General features: G+C 38.5%; 1 protein-coding gene across 3 annotated transcripts in view; it reads left to right on the forward strand.

Moving 5' to 3' along the window:
- UBN2 (ubinuclein 2) overlaps positions 1-20110 on the forward strand; it is a 53210-nt gene extending 33100 nt beyond the window's left edge. For 2 of the 3 annotated variants that reach the window (XM_050970121.1, XM_018910015.3), the window contains exons 12-17: positions 1272-1322; positions 2669-2711; positions 3351-4883; positions 8840-9086; positions 9818-9907; positions 10866-20110. In XM_050970121.1, coding sequence (XP_050826078.1) covers positions 1272-1322; positions 2669-2711; positions 3351-4883; positions 8840-9086; positions 9818-9907; positions 10866-10915 — 2014 coding nt within the window. In that variant the 3' untranslated portion in view covers positions 10916-20110. The remainder of the gene's footprint in view (positions 1-1271; positions 1323-2668; positions 2712-3350; positions 4884-8839; positions 9087-9817; positions 9908-10865) is intronic. The other variant, XR_007776625.1, reaches the window with a different exon arrangement.
- Positions 20111-20248: the final 138 nt, after the last annotated feature.

Consider the following 20248-nt stretch of genomic DNA (forward strand, 5'->3'; position numbering starts at 1 on the left):
ATTAATTTTGAATTTTCATTTCCAAATTGAAAAGATTAAGGAATGGCTAAAGCACCAAGAAGGAGGTGGGAAGGGAAATATTCTGAAGAAGCTGTATAGGTCAGGAGGTGGCACATTAAACATGTAACAAGGAATGTTGGTTTTGCTCCTTGATGTTCTTCATAGGTTTTCAGTAGTCTCTGATGGAACAATGCAATACAAATTTGGAGGTTAGTGTGGTGAAGAAAATGTGAAAATGGACCAGGAAGTAGAATCTGAGAAGTAAGGCACTGAACTGTAGTGAGAGGATCAGTGTTTTCTTACCAGATGACATGAGATTTTTGGATACTCAGATTTTTTGTGATTATTGCAGCTCTGCAGGTTGTATTATGAGTAGTGAAAAGCTCTTGTTTAGACAGCTGTTCATGATGTGGTCAGTGTCAATGTGATGGCAGTGCTGTAATAAAATGTTGTCTCTCCTAGTTTGCCTATCTGGAAACAAGGAAGGGGACCAAGTTTTCATTGTCTATTCATAGCTGCATTTGAATAGTAAGCTGTAGGATAGATACAGGTCAGCAATTATTTTCACTTTCCACTTGGCAACTAAGGAGCTGAAAACATTGAATAAAAGCACGGCAAGTATTGAGATTTGTCATACTGGCTCTTGCCATTCCTTGGCTCTGTAGTAATATGTATGTGTCAATCCAGTGTAACTGAAGTCAGAGAAATTACACACAATAACCTCAAGTTTTTCTTTTACTAAACTTTCAAAAACTTTTAATTTTTTTTTCAGTACTGAAAGTACTAAAGAAAGGTAGAAACAAGCTTGGCTACTGTGTTCTAACTTTTATCTTCTGTGCTTTAAAAAAACTCCACAAGAGATTAATAATCACAAACCCAAGCCTATGGATCAGTGTGTTGGACTGTAGTGAAGAGATTACAATAATCTTTTGTTTTATATTTGAACTATTTCATTAGTCTTTGAGGGGAGAGCATTCAAAGTGTATTTCTTCTGTCCAGTTGAAGAAAGTAATATTCTCCTTTGTTGATTTTTGCTTGGACGTTTACTGAGGTATTTTGAGCATAAATGCAAATTATAATTTTTTTAGATTTTCTGTTAATGGATGCCAAGACCTATACCACGACAGCACTGCAAAGTAATCATTAGTTCCCTTGGGGACAGATAATCAAAGGCTGGTTCTGAAAACCAAAGGATATTTGGGTATTTGGTGCTCATAGGCTGTTTGTCACTGTAGAATCATTTCATGTTTCTTTTCTCACCTCTCTTTTAGGATGCTTTTTAAGGAAAGCCGAAGTGTTCACAATCACCTCACTTCTGCTCCGTGAGTATAACAGGGACAACTTGCTTTACAAGGTCTTTAGGTTGTGTAGAGCATCTTTTCTGATCTGCCTGTTTTAGACAGAGGGAAGGAAAGGGAGGTACTTTGTGATTTGTTTGAAGATACTTACAGGGATGCTTATAATAGCTTTTATGCTTTAATTTAGGCATATAGATGTAACATTCTTGTGGCATTATATTTTAACTCACTTGTGTAGTGGCTAGATAACTCCAGGGGTATTAACTCTTGAATTAATACCTTTTACTCAAAGCATTAGACACTGCCTAAATTTTGACATCCAGCCTATTAAACTGAACTCAGACTGCAGTACTTCTTGCTTTTTCTTTTCCTCAAAAATCTCTAATCACAGAAGTCTGTGTATCTTAGTGGGATTTTATCTTCTTCATTTTCAGACAGCACTGTGTGCCTCTGGAGCTGTCCACATTCAGTCAAAATTCAAATAAATTGTTATGACTTTAAATAACACCCTAATTGCAACTTCTGTGATAAATATGATTAACATAGGATATTTTTCTACATAACATCAAAACTGAGTCATGGTCCACCTACAGTAAATCTTTTTTTAACCAGGTGTATTTCTAGTTGCTTAGGAAAGATTCAGAAATTACCTACAGATGTAAATTTGTTGATTGCCCTTGAAGAAATAAAACTGAACCTCTCAGTTGAAGCCAATAAGTAATAATCCTTAATGCTGTCCTTGCTTGCATAACTGCAGTCTGTGTACATTGCAGAAGAAAATATGAGAGTTTGCTAAATTACTTCTTGGTACAAACAAATTATATACAACTGTTTTAATAGTTTATAAGCAAAAAAACACTCTTGTGGGGGGAAGAAAAAACTGTTTTTATCCAGTTTGAAATAAATGAGAAGAGGAAGCATCCTCCTCAGGGAGAAAAATGTCAATGTAAAAAGTGAAATTATATTGCTATTCTAGAAGACTTCAGTGTAGACGAAGCTCTGATATGTAGGCAAACTAATAATATTAAGAGGCTGAAATTAATTGATATTTTGAAGTTCCTCTAAATCAGAAAAATAAAATCAGCTCTCTGGATTTACCCTGATCTATATGTCAGGTTATATCATCAATTCAGTTGATTTTGCAACTAATTTACATAGAGGTACATGACCAGAAAAATGAATTGATAGTGTGCTATTTTTCCTTCCCCCTATTTTTAAACCATTTTTCATTTCAAGGATGTTTTATTATTAAAGCTGGATTCCTGTAGCCATCATTCTAGTTTATTGGGGTATAATCAGGGTAACACTTAAAATGAAAATTACTTGCCCTTTTTTCGTCTTCTGATGTACATTTATCCCTTCTGTTTTAGGGCAAAGAAGAAGGTGATTCTGGCCCCTAAACCCAAAGTGAAGGTAAAAGCCTATTAAGATATCTGAATACCCATTTAATGGTCCAGTGTGACCATTTGATACAACCAGTTTCTGCCTCTGATGCTGAAGGTTTGTCAGGCAATGCTTGTATTGGCTTGGTGGTGCATTACTTCAAAGAATGTAGTACAAAATACCTCTGTATAACTTTGCCACTTTAGGCTATATAGTTTTTTTGAAAATTGGCTTTGAAGAGGTACTAGTTGCAGTGATGTTTCACATTTTTGAACGTGTGCTTTGTGCGTTTTCAGTTTGTGTTAAACTTAGCAACACTGGAAAACAGTGTGGTTGGACGGATACCTTAATATAGAGGTCCTCATTTGACATGACCAGGTGTTGTCTTAATTCAGTAGCAGTTTTACTAAGTGATTAGCTTACCCTGTTCTTCACGGTATGGGACACTTTTAGTTATGTGGAACAACAGTGCTGGATTTTTAAATCCAAATATGGAATTAGCACCAGGGCTCCAGCACCTAGATATCATAAGTATCTTTATATGAAAATTTCAGTAGTAGATCTTTGGTTTGTCTGAATTTACTGAATAAAAGTATTACACTAAAGATTACCTTAAATCAGTTTCAGAAAGACTGTTAAACCTGATGTTTCTTATCCCTTCATTTTCAGGACTCCAGTCCAAAAAAAGAACAGAAAACTTGTATGTCTTCAGTCAATTCAAGTTGTGCTCCTGTACTGAGTTCCAGTGCAGCTGTGTGCACCCCAGCCAGCTCTAGCTGCACAGCAGCTCCAGAGACCATCTGCTTGGATGACTCACTGGATGAAGACCTCTCTTTCCACCCACCCTCACTGGACTCTGTTTCTGATGCTCTGGCAGTTATCAATAATGGTGCCAAGGGATCACCTCTTGGGTCCACCATAGACACACCAACATCCAGACCTCGCCCTGGGCTGAGGGAAGAGAAACTAGCAAGCATTATGAGTAAGTTGCCTCTGGCAGCTTCAAAGAAAGTAGAGCCCACTCAAACATCCCATTCATCAAGTCTTATTGCTGGTCACACAGGGCCAGTACCAAAGAAACCCCAGGACTTAGTTCACACTGGTATCTCTTCAGGCCTTATTGCTGGATCTTCAATTCAAAATCCCAAGGTTTCTTTAGAGCCTTTGCCAGCCAAACTACTTCAACAAGGACTACAGAGGTCAAGTCAGATCCAAGCTGCTTCCTCCTCTTCTCAGACTCACGTTTCTTCCTCTAAGACTCAAGCAGCTATTTCCACCTCCTCTCAAAGAACCAAGGATATCTTGGTATCATCTGCTGATGCTCAAGGTGGTACTTCCTCAGCATCGCAAGTGACAAAGGTGCACCAGCATTCAGCTGTACAACAGAAATACGTATCTCCCTTACAAGCAACTATTAGTAAATCACAGACCAATCCTGTGGTGAAATTGAGTAGTAATCCCAAACTCTCTTGCTCATCACCAGTCATCAAGGCTCAAGAGAAGTCTGTAGTGTATCGCCTGCCTTTGTCTAATCCCTCATCCGGAAGTGGCTCTCAAGTGTCTCACCCACTGGTTTCTCGGACAACATCCAGCACCTCTACCTCTAGTAACTATTTAGCCAAGGCTATGGTGTCACAGGTTTCTTCCCAGGGTTTCAAGCCTCCCTTCTCCATGGCTGCCTCTCCCAAACCTGCTGCCTCTCCCAAGCCCAGTTCATCTAAGCCCTCTGTGACACCCAAGCCCAATGCAGCACCCAAGTTTTCATCCAAGTCCACCTCATCCCCCAGGCCTGCAACAACACCCAGTTCTTCCAGTTCAAGTGCACTAGTTTCCCAGAGTAGTCACTCCAGCAACAACCCCCTTCATAAACAGACCAGTGGTGTAAATATCAGCAGGCAGTCTCCCACAGTGAATTTGCTGTCCTCTAATCGCACCTCAGGCCTTCAGCCTGCAAAAAACCCTCAGGCTTCTTCAAAATTGCCCAACTCTTCTCCTTCTGGAACTGTTGGTAAAAATAATCTGGGTGGAGTTGGAATGAATGTACCTGCCAGCAGAGGCAGTAACCTTAACTCAAGTGGAGCTAGTAGGACTAGTCTGTCTGGGGGAGCAGGAAGTGGAACACAGGGTGCTACTAAACAATTGTCAACTCCACACAGACCATCTTCTGCCTCAGGGTCTCCAGTTGTAGCAGCCAGCGTGCAGGTATGCATCAAACAAGTTTACATTTGAGCCTTACATTAATGCTTATCACAATTATTTTGTAAACATTCTTAGGATGTTTTATCTTGATTTGTAAGTGCCGTAAGTTTAATTTTTTTGCTTTTCTAAGCATAATGCCAATACTGATGAAACTATTTCACGCTAAAGAATATGTATTTCCAACTGATGTGAAATGCAAGGAATCAGTGTGGAACAAATCCTCACTGTAAACTGTCAGTCTGTACTGTGGAAAAGAATTAACTTTTATTTTCTTTTAACAGCACTGGAAAAGGTAAGCTTTGTGTGACCATATTTTCAGGGGATGTGGTATGTACTTGCATTATTTGATTTGTGTATTCTCTCATATTTACATATTTGGAATGATGGTGGTCATTTAAAAGGTGTCTTTGTACATTTGTTGTCAGGCTTCATGATTACCCTCAAAACTAGAGTTCAGTTGTCTGTGGTTGAATGTAATTCAAGACTTGTAATTAACACTTGCAAGGGCTTTACTTTTGTATTGTGACTGTATTTTATTTTGTAGGATCTAGTCAAACTGAATGAGACACACCTTTATTATATAAACACCCTAGAAACTGCCAGCTTATACTATCACTAGAGATAAGACAAATCGAACAAAACAAATATTTTGAAAATACTGTTGTTTTAAAACATATAAACCTATTATTTACCCAGAAGACAACCTGCCCAGGTTGTGTTCTTCTTACTGGGAATGCTTAATTACTGAGATGATTTGATGTTTTCTTCTCTCTTGTGCTCTTTATGCTGAAGCCATCAATACTTTAAAAAAGTAGTATTGCTTTAAATTATATTCTTGGTGTACAGAAAATGAAAAACTTAGTATTATTCTAAATAGTGAAACATTTTGAAACATTGCTGTTGCATGGGAGGGATATATACTTGACTTCTGGCAATATTTTATAATCTTTTAGTTTGCCATCAAATTCTTCTTAATGCAGCTGAATAACAGGAGGAAGATGATTTTTACAAGACACTTCCATGGTCTTTGATCCTACTGTACTGACACAGTCAGCAGTAAAAGTCTGGCAGGCTCTGACACAGCATTCATCTACTCTGGGTGCTTTGAATGGCAGAAAGATCCACAGCCTGTATGCTGTGTACAGGCCACTGAGGTACCACACAGGGTCTGCAGAAGAGCTGAACCAATTGAGTACTCTTGAAGGTGCCTGGAGGAGACAAAAAGGGCTGCAATGAATGGACTGGGAAGACAGTTGTTTCTTCCTGGCGCAGTCAGCAGAATTGAGTAGATGCAATGGCTGTGATGTAGAGCAAAATATGAAATGGGTGTGGTAGTGTTTAAAGATGATGGAGAAGGGAAGTGAGCAGTGTTGTGCTGGATGATGAGATGAATTCTGGCAAACCCTCCTGTAGTTGAAGGCAAGTATTTTTTTTTTTTTTTGTTAGAAACACTGATCACCCGAGTAATGAAATGCATTTTGGCCACAGTCCTACAAAGGAGCACTGAATTGTGGGGGTGTATGGTGAATAATAAGTAATGTGAGTCTATTCTAAAATAAAGCAAAATAAGGTGTGTTGCTATATAGAAAGGGGTAAATCAGCTAAAGGTACTGAGCAGCATACGGTACCACTAAAATAATTATTGAGACCTTTCATGTGGGCTTTCTGACACTTCAGAAATTACTTTCATAACCTAAAAATGATTAAATCAAAGAAGATAAATTGTGGAATAAGGCTGTTGTTACTGTGCACTGTGAAGCTTAGTGGAGTACATTCAAGGAAAGATTAGAATTAAATTACCTCCCAGTTCAAGTATACTAAAGGGGAAGAGATTTGTGATAACAGAAGTTTTTATTTGGCTATAAAGGTCTAATGGCTGGCTGCTGAACCAACATCACTTCCAGATTAGTTTTTAGGAACAATGTACTAAGGACTTAGTTACTCCTCTTAGAACTTCACATAAGACTGAAAAGTGAATCTCCTTTCTCTTAAGGCCATAAGGATTTAATTCCTGTTTGAGATGCTGTTAGAAGATGAGAATGGTACCTGCATTGCTCCATTATAATATTCTGGTCTGCTTACATTAAAGATGAAATTAGACTATTTCATGTGATAATAAAGGTGTACTTAACTAGGAAGCTTCCAAGAAGTGCTTCCCTCCTTTCCACTTCTGACACCATTATTTGCCAGAATGAAAGTTTATACCTGCTGAAGCCTCATAGAAAATTACATCTTAAGGACACAAAGCCACAGAGTACATATGTGATTTCCTTAAAAAGCTCTACTTACCATTAGTACTCTTGAGCAGAATCTAGCTTAGACTTCTAAAGATCTTAATGACTCAGATCTACATGACCAGGATGAGCCCTTTTAAGAACTATTGTACATGAGTTAAATAGAAACATCTGAACTGCAGTTCCTTCAGGGTGTGCTCTGTAGCTCTTTCCTTCACTGTATTTATCTCTTCTTTTTGAGTGAGTAAGCAAGATGTGGGCAGAGCACTTTACATAGTTTGTTTTGAGCCATTTTTTCAACAAATTCTCAGTTGCAAAACATTACTGTATTGCTTTTATTTTGTTGCCCTTTACTAGATTATGTAGACAATGAACAGTTTTCAATTTTTTTGTACATAAGCTTATTATGAAATTAGTACTTTTAAAGGCAAAACAGAATAATAATGTGTTGATACTTTTCATTCTTTTTTTTTCTACTTGTGGGCTAGAGTATGTTGTGGAAGTTGGTAAGTTTAAGATGACCACATAAACACTTTCTAGGAACATCACCTGTAGGTAAATGCCCTTTATAGGGCCACTGTTTTAAATTCCTGTCTTTTCTCATAAGAAGAAACTGTCCTTTCTTTAGCTGCTTTCATTGGAATATCTTAAGACCAAAACTGGTAATAAACATTTATCCATGCTAGGAGATTTCATCACTTTGCTTTTTCTTTAAGTTATTACAGAACTCAGTGAAATGTTGTTTTCATTTTAAGCTCATGTGTTTACTTAAAGGATTCTAAATTTTGGGTTTAGTTGAGGCTTACTTGTAAAAGTGCCTTGTAAAAAAAATCATGTAAAAGATTTGAAATCCTATTCTCTCTGAGTCTTTTTAATTCAAATACCTACAATATCTGAGTTGGAGTCTGATTCAAAGTGCTTTCCATACTGTTTTGTAGGAGATCATTTGAGAACTGAACATCAGCATATGAAATTACTGTATATGCGGTGAAGGCAAGATTGTTAAACAAGAATGAGCTGATCTAATATTAGAGGAATTAAAGCAATTTGGGAGCTGTTGTAGCTAAAATGTTCTGGCTAATCTTGCATTTTTATTTTAAAGCTGCAGTGAATTTAACTTCATTTTGACTTTTAGAGTGGAGAGATTATTAGCCTTTGCCTTTTCCTCTGACATGTGCATACACACCTCTACATGTATGTATGCATTTTGCTAACCTGACTTCTTAAGTTTGGAGATTCTTACATATGAATCTTAATTTTCAGAATTCATTGTTTCTCTGCAACCTCTTTAGAAATAATGTTCTGTTAAGACCCAGATTTGGAAAGGGGAGAGGTGTAGCACTGTACTTCTGAAGAACTTCAGATCTGCCTTGGATAATTTCATATTTTTAATCTAATAGAAGATATTGCATTACGTTGTGACTGCAGGCCCAGTGCATAACAAGAAAGGAGATCAAGGAAATTAGCTGTAAGGCTGATGAGAAAAACATGACAGATGAACCATACTTTTATGTCTGAATCTGCAATATAATTATGCTTGGTTAGCAAATGAGCACTTGGAAGACTTCCTGGGTGGATAAGTGGATATTCATTAATAGTTTAATATACTTCTCAACAGAGCAACACTTAACAGAGAGTAGTTGATTTTTATACCCTTAAAGAATACAATTCAGATCTTTAAAAATCTTGAAGTATTGCCTTTCTTTTCTTTTTTTTTTCCCACAGTCAACAGCAGGAGCATCGTTACTGGCTAATGCCTCACCTCTGACTCTCATGGCATCACCCCTGTCTGTGACCAGTCAGAACGTGACGTCTGCACCATTAACTCCTTTTGGGATGCTGGGTGGCCTTGTTCCTGTGACTGTGCCCTTCCAGTTTCCCTTGGAGCTGCTTGGCTTTGGGACAGACACAGCTGGAGTGACAACCACCTCGGGATCTACCTCAGCGGCTTTCCACCACAGCCTAACTCAGAGTGCGTGCAATTTTGACACTGTGCTATGAGGAAAGATGCATCCTTAAAATGGAAATTGAGTAGGGAAGCAATAAAGTCCTGAGACACTCGGAATTGGTTCATAAAAATCCCTACGGGAGAGTAAATGGGATTCCTTCACTAGTAAAAACTTCTTTTACATAATAACTATGTGTTATAAATCACCTTTGATAAGCTTAACTTCGTTGTTATATTCATGGTATATGTTTAGTTTTAATTGAACTTTTTTTGGATTAACTTCTAATACCTTATTTTTAGAAAGGAGTATAGTTTAAAAGTCTTCAAATGTCACAATTCAAATAAGAGACTTAATATGGTGATTCCTCAAAGTAGCCTTAACTCAATCTGAGCTATCAAACAGCTCTCTTATGAAGAACTATCAACCACAATGGCATTTACTTTTTCTGATTGCTTATAAAGAAGCTATTTATGTTCTTAAGCCATATAAAATGTTGGTCTTTCTGCCAAACCAAATTATATGAAGTTGCATCGCAGTAGCAAGGCATGGTCCTTGCTCTGACTTTTGAATAACTATATTTGAATAGGTTTGTCTTTGTTGACTTATTCCGGCCATCAGAATGCTATCAGGTTTTTATTCTTTGTTGTTGGATAAGCTGCTACAGCTAGACTATAAAAACAAAAACTTGCTTCACAGAGACTGCCCTCTCCTCAAGATTTATTTTTTTTCTTTGCTCTCCCATTTTTCCCCCCAGACTTACTGAAGGGTTTACAGCCAGGTGCTCAGCATGCAGCAACGCTGTCTCACTCACCTCTGCCTGCTCACTTGCAGCAAGCTTACACAGGTAAAGACATGATATATTTCTTATTTTTAACTTATTTTAACTTAAAAGTCAGATTTCTGCCTTAGACTGAAATATAATGTACACTAGTACTTAATTTAGAGAAGACACAACACTTTGGGAGCAGCTGGCAGAACATACTCTATTGTAGCAGTATTTTTGGAACCTGAATGATTTTTTTCCCTACTTCTCTTCAATGTCAGGATCAAAAAAAAAATTCAAAAATTCAAGTGCTTTACTGCAATAATTATAGAAACTGAAGTGTACAAATTCAGCTAGTGGGGAAAAAAGAAATAGTACTTACTGGACAGTAACATGATTGTTTATAGGCTGCATAAAGTTTTTTTCCACTAAAAATTTTCATTTCCCCTTTGAAGGGGAAACTGACCTTCCAGCTAAAAGCTTTTTTTTGTGTGTGTTTTTTATAAGACTATATTCATGTGTGAATGGTGGGATGGTTTCTTAATGGAATGTCTGCTTTCCTTAGGAATTTTATGCTTGATAGGAGATAATTTAATTGAGAAGAGAAACTTGAAGCAGAACATTTTCTTTTCCTGTTATAAGGCTTAAAGCAGGAAAATTTTCAGAAAGCTTTAGAAGGTGCGGTTAGAGTGCACACTTTCTTTGTCACCTGTATGTGTTTTCTGGGAGCCAGGAGAAGGAATGGGAAGAGTGGCAGCAGCTTGGTGGGCATTCTTCATTCTTTGAGAGTTCTCAGTACCAGAAAAATAATTGGGCAGTGCTTTGGTATGAAGCTTGATATATCAGGTTTCAACAATGCTATTTCTAATAAATGAACTGCAGAAAAGATGCAAAGTATTCCACTCAGTAAAGACCATGTACTTTTTGGTGATGCTAAAGCTGAACCTGCCAAATTCCTGTGTCTCCTACTGCAAGTTACAAAAACAAAAGTTCGCTCATGCTTTTATTCTTCCTTTTTGTTTCTGTCTCTCAACTACAGATGGAGGCCAAAGTAAAGGGGACACTAAGTTACAGCGGAAAAACCAGTGACTTCTGGACAAGCAAGGGAGCTGAAGCAGTTCTGGTTGGCTGACAGAATCTGCCCAGTTGGGAAAGTGCTTATTGTCACAGGGCTGCTGTTTCTGTCAATGTTTACATATTCTGATCCTAAGCACTGTGGTGAGAGGAAGAAGAAAAATAAAACAATACTTGATCAAAGAGAGAAGGAAAAGGAGGACTGGTCCTCCTGGTCATGCAGACTGGTCATAGTTTGATATTGCCTAAAGAAACAACCTTTTTTTATCTGCTCTGATTGGCTCTTAAAAGAAATTGATCGTCAAACCCACAGCAGCACCAACATTTTGTTTCTGGGTGAAGTCCAATGAAAATTGGAAGTGGTGAAAGGTGGTAGAATAGGTTTCTCCATTCATTGCATAAGGTGGTATCATCCACTTCCTTAGTGCCCAAAGTGCCCAGTATAAGATTATGTGTAGGTCCTGAGTGTACTATATGGTTGTGGACCAAAGGCTATGTAGAATAGAGATGGTGCTGGGATACTTTGCATTATAATTAAATGTTCAGACAAAAGCAGTTTCTGATAATGGGCAGTTATCTAGCTTTAGAAGGCTGTTTGGCTTTAGGGAGCCTACAGATGTATGCAGTCTCAGTAGAGAATTGTCTTCAAAAACAGATCTCCTGGTATATCAATATGTGAGACACAGGCTATTTGATTTATTTTCAGGAGTTTTTTAGTACAAAAGTTCTTATTTAAGGGAGGAAGGGGATGGAAATTCATTTACATTAAAAGAAACCCACATTTTATTGGTCAGACTAGCATTTCTTTCCCACTTTTTTTTTTTTTTTGATCACACTAATGTTTCAGAATTTCCATTTGTTAAACTTTCTTTTACCTTGTGCTTATTTGCTACTGGAAAGATACTCTAGTCATGTCTTTCATGAACCACAACCAGTTCTTTTCTCATTATCAGGCTTCATCTTTTATCTAACTCCTCCCAGAAGCCATGCATTATATTGATTTGCTAGTTAAAGAAAGCTGATTGTGACCTATTCCAGAGTCAGATTAATACTGCTTCAGGCATTAGCCAAAGAGGAGTCGTTCAAAAGCGACCAGAGGTGCCTTCTCTTCTGGGGGCTGAATGGGTTGTCTCCAGCATTTCCAGCCCCTGCTGGCCTGGGGAGTTTGACCTGAACTCTTTCTTACATGGTAGCACAAGACTGCAGAGCTGGCTTTGTTGTTTAGTTGGTTTGTTTTTTTTTTTTTTTTTTCCCTTTGACAGCAATACATCAACCAGTTCACATGTAAGATCAGGAAGCATCCAGCACGTGTTGCACTTTCGATACTAGGACAGAACTTTGCTGTTGAGTCCCTTGAGCTGTCAGATACAAGGTGAGAATGGCAGAAACTAAAATAAGTCATAGGGAAAAGGAGCAAATAAATCAGTACGATGCCCTTCTCCTTCAACCCTGAAACATTCCTTTGACCAGAGATGCTGAAATTCTTAGTAGATAGTTTTTCTGGTAGTTTGACTCAGAGACTGAACCAGACTCTACTGGTTATCTCAACCTTTAGAGAGACTTTGACCCCTGAATAATGACTCTTCAATGTATTTTGCTAGATTACTTAGAGCTTGCAGGTTTCTCTTACATGTGATTTATTTTTCTTAGATCAGACAACAATTTCTTTTCTATTTAGAGCTCATTTTAATTTTATATAAATATATATACATAAATTTAAAATAATATATATTGTGTATTTAGTATAAAAATGTTGGGTTGAGCTCAGCAATAAATGTTTTTGCACAACACTTCTGTGAAAGACAGATTGAATTAAGATGCATTAGTTCATTAGTTTCACTCCACAGCATCTGCCAATTAAATGCTTTTGAGCTGGCATTAATGTTTTGTATGTGGTGTGTTGATCAGACAAGCTTGCATCTCCATCAAGGTTTAGAGTTGAAACACAAACACTATGTAGACCTTGGCATTAATACTGCACCAATTCTGTCAAAATACCATAAACTATTTAGAGTGCAAGCTTCATCTGATTTTTTTTTTTATTTTCTCCAGGAAGGGTTGAAGGAAGCCAACTTTGTTTTTTGAGGCCCAACAGTTCTGACAGGATGTTAATTCTCTGAACTCTGTCAAACCTGAGAACTTTAACAATGCATGTAGCTAAGGGAGTTGTGGCAGTGAGCCACTGGGCAGCAATATATTTAAAGGACCCTGTCCTAAGAGAGCTACCTCTTCCGTGTTTTCCTCATCAAGGCATCCCATTCAAATTGTCATCTTTTGTCTTCATGCTGAAATTTTAGATTGGGAGACTTGGAGCCCTTTATAACTACAGCACAAATTCCCTTTCAACATTCCTTTTTTCCTGGAAGTATGCTTCATCTTCAGTTGAAAAGTATCCTCTCTAAGTCTTGAGGGTAGGAGTAGTCCTACCTCTGTGTCCTATTGAGCTTCTCAGTCTTGGGAAACAAGTAAGCTAATACTTATTGTGGAAATAGATACTAGGGTGATGAAAATAAAGATGCCCATACATTGTTTGTGACATCAGTTGAAACAACTCCCCCAGCTGGTAACTCATTTCAGTCATTACACTCCTGTTAGTCATTCTGCTCCTGAGTGTCTTTTGAATGAACACTGGGGATAGGGACCCTTTACTTGCTGTGTTCAATTCTCCTTGGTTAAACCTAGCAAAGCCAAATCAAAGGAAAAAATAGGGTGGTTCCCAGAGACCTTTGCAGGTAGCATAGACAGAATGGGAAAGATTACTGCAACGTTCGAATGCAAAATTAGGTTAATGTTTTACTCTTTTCTGCACAGCAGCTCTTCTGAAGACTTTCCCCCCCAGGTTTTTACTACTTTTTAAGGGCCTTTGTTAATAAATAAGCTGTAGTTGTACTTACTAAATAAACCCTCAGTATTCACAAGCAATAAGAAAGCCAAGTAGAGCTGTCTTTTCAGGCAGCAGGGCTGAACTTGGTTTGGGGATTGTATATGAGCTAACGTGTCAAGCTCTCTGAAAGCCCCGAACAAATGCAAGCAATAACTTCAAACATAGGTTTTAGATGCTGAAACTGTCTGGGTAGTATTCCCTGCTACATGATCCAAAGTCCAAAAAACCATGGTAGCTATGTGAAATCATTAGAGACTCTTGCAAAGAAAGGTAGGCTAGATGAAAAACAGGCTGCAGTTTCCTGATACCTTGAACTATAACTGCAGTGTTCTCCCATTCCAGGACACAAATGGCCAAAGTCACTTTGTCTGGCCTTCTCTGTTGATTTGAGAAACATGTCTAAATACTGACCAACTGAGTCACAAGTGCGGATGCTGTGGGTTTCACATCTGTTTTCTGCTAATCAGAAGAAACTTTTAATTACTTGGGTTCTGCTTTGTGTTTGAATCTGATCAAAGTTGTCTGATGCATGGATTTAGGGATGGGACAGGTGTGCTTAAAGCCTGTCCCTTCCTGCAGTCCCATCACCTGACCCTTCCTCCACACTCCTTCTCCACTTGGTGCAAGACCCTTGAGGACGTGCAAACAGAGAAATCTGCAACTCTCCCAAGCTGCCATCAGTTGTGCGAACCAGTAACCCTCTGGGAGTCACCTGGGACTCCAACTAACTTTATCACATTTGCTGCTACATTTATAAAATGAACTTTTGGCTGTATTTATTAGCAAATTTTAATCTAGTTTACAAGGGGGTTTTGTTTTCTTTTGATTAGTTTTTGCCCACAGTTGGATTAGAAGCGTTCGGGTGTTTGGGTTGATGGATTTTTTGTTTTGTTTTTTTTTTTGTTTGTTTGTTTGTTTGTTTTTGAGTGAATTGGTGAAAGTACAGTGATCCCTCTACTGCTTTTGTTCTGGATTTTTTTGAAGATGGCATTGCAGGGAAAACCTACAGCCAAGCCAAACTGTGGAAGGCCTTCTCCCATACCTAACTTTCATCTTTTGCTGAACTGGGAGGAAAAAATCATTAAAGGGACACTTTGTTTTTCGTTTGGGCTTGTTAGTTGTTTTGGTTTGGTTTTGTTTTGTTTTGTTTTTTTTCCATAAAATGAACTAGAAGGTTAAAGCAGTAGGCAAACAACTGATTCATTAACACTTTATGCAATTTTAATTTTATAGAAATTTTTAAAAAGGTTGGTAGACTTTGGTCCAAGCTCTGGTGAAATGGCTGTTACCCTTCATGACTTACTTGATTCAGGCCTTTGTCCTTTGTTTAAGTGCCTTTTTTTGTTGTTTGGTTTTTTTGTTTTTTTGTTTTTTTTATTTCCCTACCTTCTTTAAACTTTTCTCAGCGATCCTGAAGTGCTGGAAAGCATTTTGGAGGAAAATCTTAAGCTTGCCAAGATGGCTTTATGCTGTTAAACTGGGGTTTATTTCCCTTCTGTAAAGAAAAAAACAAAACCAAGTGTGTAATGTGTGTAACTTCATAGCTGCTGTACTGTGGCATTGGTTCTGTGTGCTTGTGCATTCTCTCTCACACGTGCACACACACACACAAACACACACACACACAAGCAATATTCCTGAAACCTGTTCATCTTTCTCCATTCTCCTGGCTCTGTTAAATGCTACTTCAAGGTTGAACATTTGTGCAAAGATGACAGTACAATAAAAGAGTGTGTGCATGAGTGTGTGTAAATGTGCATGAGAGAAAGGAAGTGGCCAACAGGAATGAAACTTACTGCATTTTTCTCTGAAGGTTTTGAATTTGTTTCTTAATTAGGTCATGAGTAAAACATGGGCCCTGTAGGCAACCTTATTAATGACGGGACTGTTTCACACAGTCACTGAGTCTGAGGCAGAGATGTGTGGCTGACAGCCCCAAGGAGCTGGGGGGTAAATAAAGTTAAAATAGCAGCTTGCAGCATATTTGAATTAACTGCAAGAATCTTGTGTGCAGCTGGTCATATCTGCTTGATACCTGTTACTGCAAGGATTCTCATATTTACCAAAGTTGTCACTTTCCACCATGCATCCTAAGTAAGAAAGAATTCAGTAAAACCTGCAAGAGTGCAGCTGCTAGTTGAGTTTAAAGCTAGCTATGCTTCACATGCTGCCTAAGTCACTCATCATGACGTACTTTCCAATTTGTACTTCTCAATTTGTTGAGATTTCATTAGTGGTTTCTTCTCTTACTATAATGAACAGTAAGTTCATGTGATCTTAGCTGCAGATAAACCCACATAATAGTATCCGTGCTTGTTTTCTTCTTATCAGACAAAATTAGCTATCTGCAATAGATGATCTAGTGATTTTAACAGCTTTGTGCTGACGATCTGTCTAATTTATGATTATTATAAACATGAATACCTGAAATTAGCACTTCATTTGTGGACGAAGTGCTAAACTTAAGGTAACATGCATGTGCATCACTAGACTGTTCTAGTTCTGTGATGTGCTTCCCCTGGGGAAGATCTAATTTTGAGTTGCAATATGAAAAGGAAGCATTTATTTTACAGAGTTGAAATGGAATGATGAGTCCTTCATGGGTGGAGAACCAGTGTGGAAGACAGAAAAGACGGTACCAAATACCTTCTGTGGCAGAGAATAGCCTAACTCAGTTCTTGGCTTGTCTTCACAAATTCAAGTTAACCCATTAGGCAAACTTATGCCATAAGTGGATTTCTCCTACCAATCTCATGGTGCCAGTCAAAGATAGGACTAACTGCTTGTAGCTCAGCCAGTTGGAGTGGTAGTTGAGGGTGCTTCTTAATCTGTCGTAGGTGCATCAGTGAAGTTACTTCAGTAAAGTCTACCACATTCACCAATTATGTTGTTTAATTCCTTTTGAATACACATGCTCTTCATCCTGGGCTGATCTGTGGGATGAGGAATCTACAGCTGGTGATGATGGCAGACTGTTGCAGTCTTTAACAAATGTAGCTGTTGTAAAAATCTATGTGTCTACTGCTTAAGAAATCACTGCCAAAATAAGCAGCCAGAAGTATGCTTACTGGGCCACTGGAAAAATAACATTGTGTAGGGGAATGCTTTGTTTGTGGAAACTTCTGGTGAGGCTTCATCATCCTTTTTCTATGATGCAGTGATCCCTTACTGCTGTAATAGCCTTTTGGGGCTCTAGAAAGCCCTGGTGCTGCTGTGAGTTATGCTGAGAGATCAACATGGCCTGGAACTGGCCCAAAACTGGGGAAGTACAAAGATTCCCTGCAACTGTTTTTGCACACTCATAAGTAAAACTGCTATTCTTGTCAGTAGTCAAGGATATAGTCCTGTCTTTTGTAGCGATTTTTGACAGTTGTAGTTCTACCCCCAACCACCACCAGGTTTTGTATCTAGAAGTGTGTGTCAGTCTCTTCCATTGCTGTCATCTGCTGCTTAAACAAATAACCATTAGCTACTAAGTTTTTCTTTATGGTGAAGTAATCCCAACCAAGCAGTGTACGCTATATTTGGCTCCTATCATGCGCAACACTAAAAGGGTTTTTTGTTTCTTCCTAGCAATGTGTGCAGATGCATTTTATCAATAAATAGTCCTATTTGCTATTGTCTAGTACCAAGAGAAAAAGAGTGGGAGAGAATCAACCAAAACCAGTCAGACGATGTCAATATCATACGCCAAACTGAGCAGTTACTGAAGTAGACAGAGCTTCATTGAGACTTAGCAGATTTCACCAGAGTGGGGGAAGAAACTTCTTTGTGTTCTCAGCTTTTTCCAGCTAAGGCCTTAGTTTGATTAGTAGTCACTAATATCAACTATGCAGATAAGTATTTACGTGTTTCAGTGTTACATGCATTCCTTTCCCCAGCTATCCCTCTTAACACATATTGAAATTTTACCCAAAGAAAATGGAGTATTTTTGAATGTCTGTAATCCAGAACTTTTTGCTAACATGAAAAAAAATATGTATTTTAAAAAAGAAGCCCTTTCACTGGTGCAACATGTAGTGTCAAATGTCATGAAGTTGCTTGAGAGGGAAGCTAAAATCACTTCTTGTGACAGGTTTTAGTCTGAGAGTTTTGTTGAATATTCAGCTCTCATAATTGGATTAAGAAGCTGCGGAAATGTTTTTTAATGTACAGATTGGATTTGGGAAGAAACTCATGAGACGTCCCAGGTTTCTTTCCAGCATCAGAAGTGAATTTAATTAATTTCTCAGTGAAATGAAGTTGCTTCTAAACAAGGGGAGTTACCAGCTAAATAAAAACTAAATCCCAGTCCCCAGCTATTTCTCACTGGTCTTTTAGTCTTGTTGTATGTAACTACGAATAACAGTTTAGCTCAGAGGTGAGAATTGTAGTATGTGTTTTATTGCCGGTGATTCCATCATGTAGCAGTTAGTACCATGTTCTTGCATAGTTATCAAGATCTGTACTGGAAATAGATGGAGAAATTTTATTTTTGGACTACTGTTAAAAAAAAATTAACTACTACTTTTTACCCCCCAAAAGTCTACTGAGGAGCACTATATTTTAGCAGTTAAACTAGTATCCTCGTTAATGTGATTTGTCTCTTGTAGTCATTTACTGAGAGTTAGAAGCATTTAATGAGTAATCCTTAAAAAGTTGGCCATTCTCTAGCTTAAGGTCAGGTGCTAATAATAAAAGGGCATCTGTGATGATAACTTCTGATGATACAAAATCTCTATGTTCAGAACACTTCATTGGGGAAGAAGAACCAGGTGAGGGTACAAGTCCTTTTACGCCTGCCTGTTAAAAGAGGGTCAGTGAAGAAGAGTTCCCTGCACAGCTAATTGCAGTGGGGAACAAAAATCCCCTCAAAAGCAGTTTGGCCTCCATATCCTTTGTTTGGTGTAACTTTTTATATATATATATATATATATATATATATATATAAGCACGTTTGGATATTGTTTAATTCTACCTGACTTGCTTTGATTGCCCAGACAGTGAAAGGCTGAGAAACTATTTTGCTGCCTTTCAGAACAAAAAGCTGGAGGAATTTTTTTTGTTACTAACACGTGTTAAATCACAGCTAGAATTCTTTGCATTCCTCAGCTTCAAACAAAGGAGTGCACAGTTACTACGAGATGGCAAACCTGTTTGAGTTGGTGATTCCTGTGATGCTTTCCTCAGTCCAGCACAAATTTGTACAAGGTCACCTTCCTCCTTTTAACACATGCGTTCCGGATCATAGGGCTTAGCAATGGGGAGAGGATCCCAATAGCCTTGTGCTTACCTGATGAGCTCTCCAGGAAAACTGCCCGTGAAATGCTCCCCTCTTGTGACAACAAGCCTGAACAACCAAATGCAGCCACATTTGGGTGGTAAGCACCACTTTCATTTGGATTTTTTAGGGAGGTGTGTTCCAATAACTTCGAGGGATACTGTGTTTTAAATGTGTGGTTTCTTTCCTCTCTCCTTATAAAACTGGACCTGAACACAAGTTTTGAGTTGTTGGGGTTTGTTTTTGTTTTGGGTTGTTTTTTTTTTTTTTGTAATAATCTCAGGACCTGAAAGATTGTAGCATTTAGTGTGTCTTAAAAATGATGTACTGTACCAGCCATGGATTTTGTAAATACACCTGTCTCCCTTTTTTGTATTTTAATTTTTTAAAAGTGTGTAAGGCTCTTTGCCAGAGGAACTGGTGCCTGCTTTATCTCCATCCTGAACTGAAGCAGGAAAAGGAAGAAACTGCTGCCTCAAAAGCCTGTGTCAGTTCCAATGCATATATTGTTCTGGTCAGTTTAATGGCTGTTAGTCTTTTGTTAATTGGGAAGCTGGTTAGTTCCCTGCACATTCCCGTTGTGGCTAGCAGAGCCCTGTCAGGGAGGCTAATTTTAACTCTCTTCTGTGTGACTACTTGACGTCTTCACTCCTTCCAGGTACTCAGGTTTCCTATCCCTGAGCAGTCCAATGTTTTCAGAGGTCAGGACTATTGGCCCTCTGTGAGAATAACTGGAGAGCATTTCATTTTATCAGTGCTCTGATCCAAACACAGTCATGGGGTTCGTACCCTGCAAACCTTGCGGGGAGCGCTGCCTTCCCCTGTTCCGGAAGGGACTTGTCCTTTTCTGCTTCCCTGAAAGGAGCGTGAGCTTTTTTAGGCAGCAGACTTTGCTCTGGGATCCACCCTTGCCGGCAGACCCCTGTTCTGCAGTAGGAGCCTTACTCAATTTGGCGTAGCTGTTCCCTGTCCCTGACTGCGACAGGCTTTTTCATGAGTGTACTTTTCTGTTTTTCTATGTGTCACGTGTCTGTGCTGTATTAAATAAAGAGGAATGTACATATTAGCCCTGCGTCTGTGATTTCTCATAAAAAATAAAAACAGGAAAAGGTTTCACTTGAAGGGCTGGCCCTCTTGGGGCTTTTTGTCGGGGTTTTCTGCTTCGGTGTGGGGGCCTCCTTCGGTTAAGGCAACCACCCGAGCA

This window comes from Serinus canaria, chromosome 1A, assembly GCF_022539315.1.
Source record: "Serinus canaria isolate serCan28SL12 chromosome 1A, serCan2020, whole genome shotgun sequence".
NCBI classification, from domain to species: Eukaryota; Metazoa; Chordata; class Aves; order Passeriformes; family Fringillidae; genus Serinus; species Serinus canaria.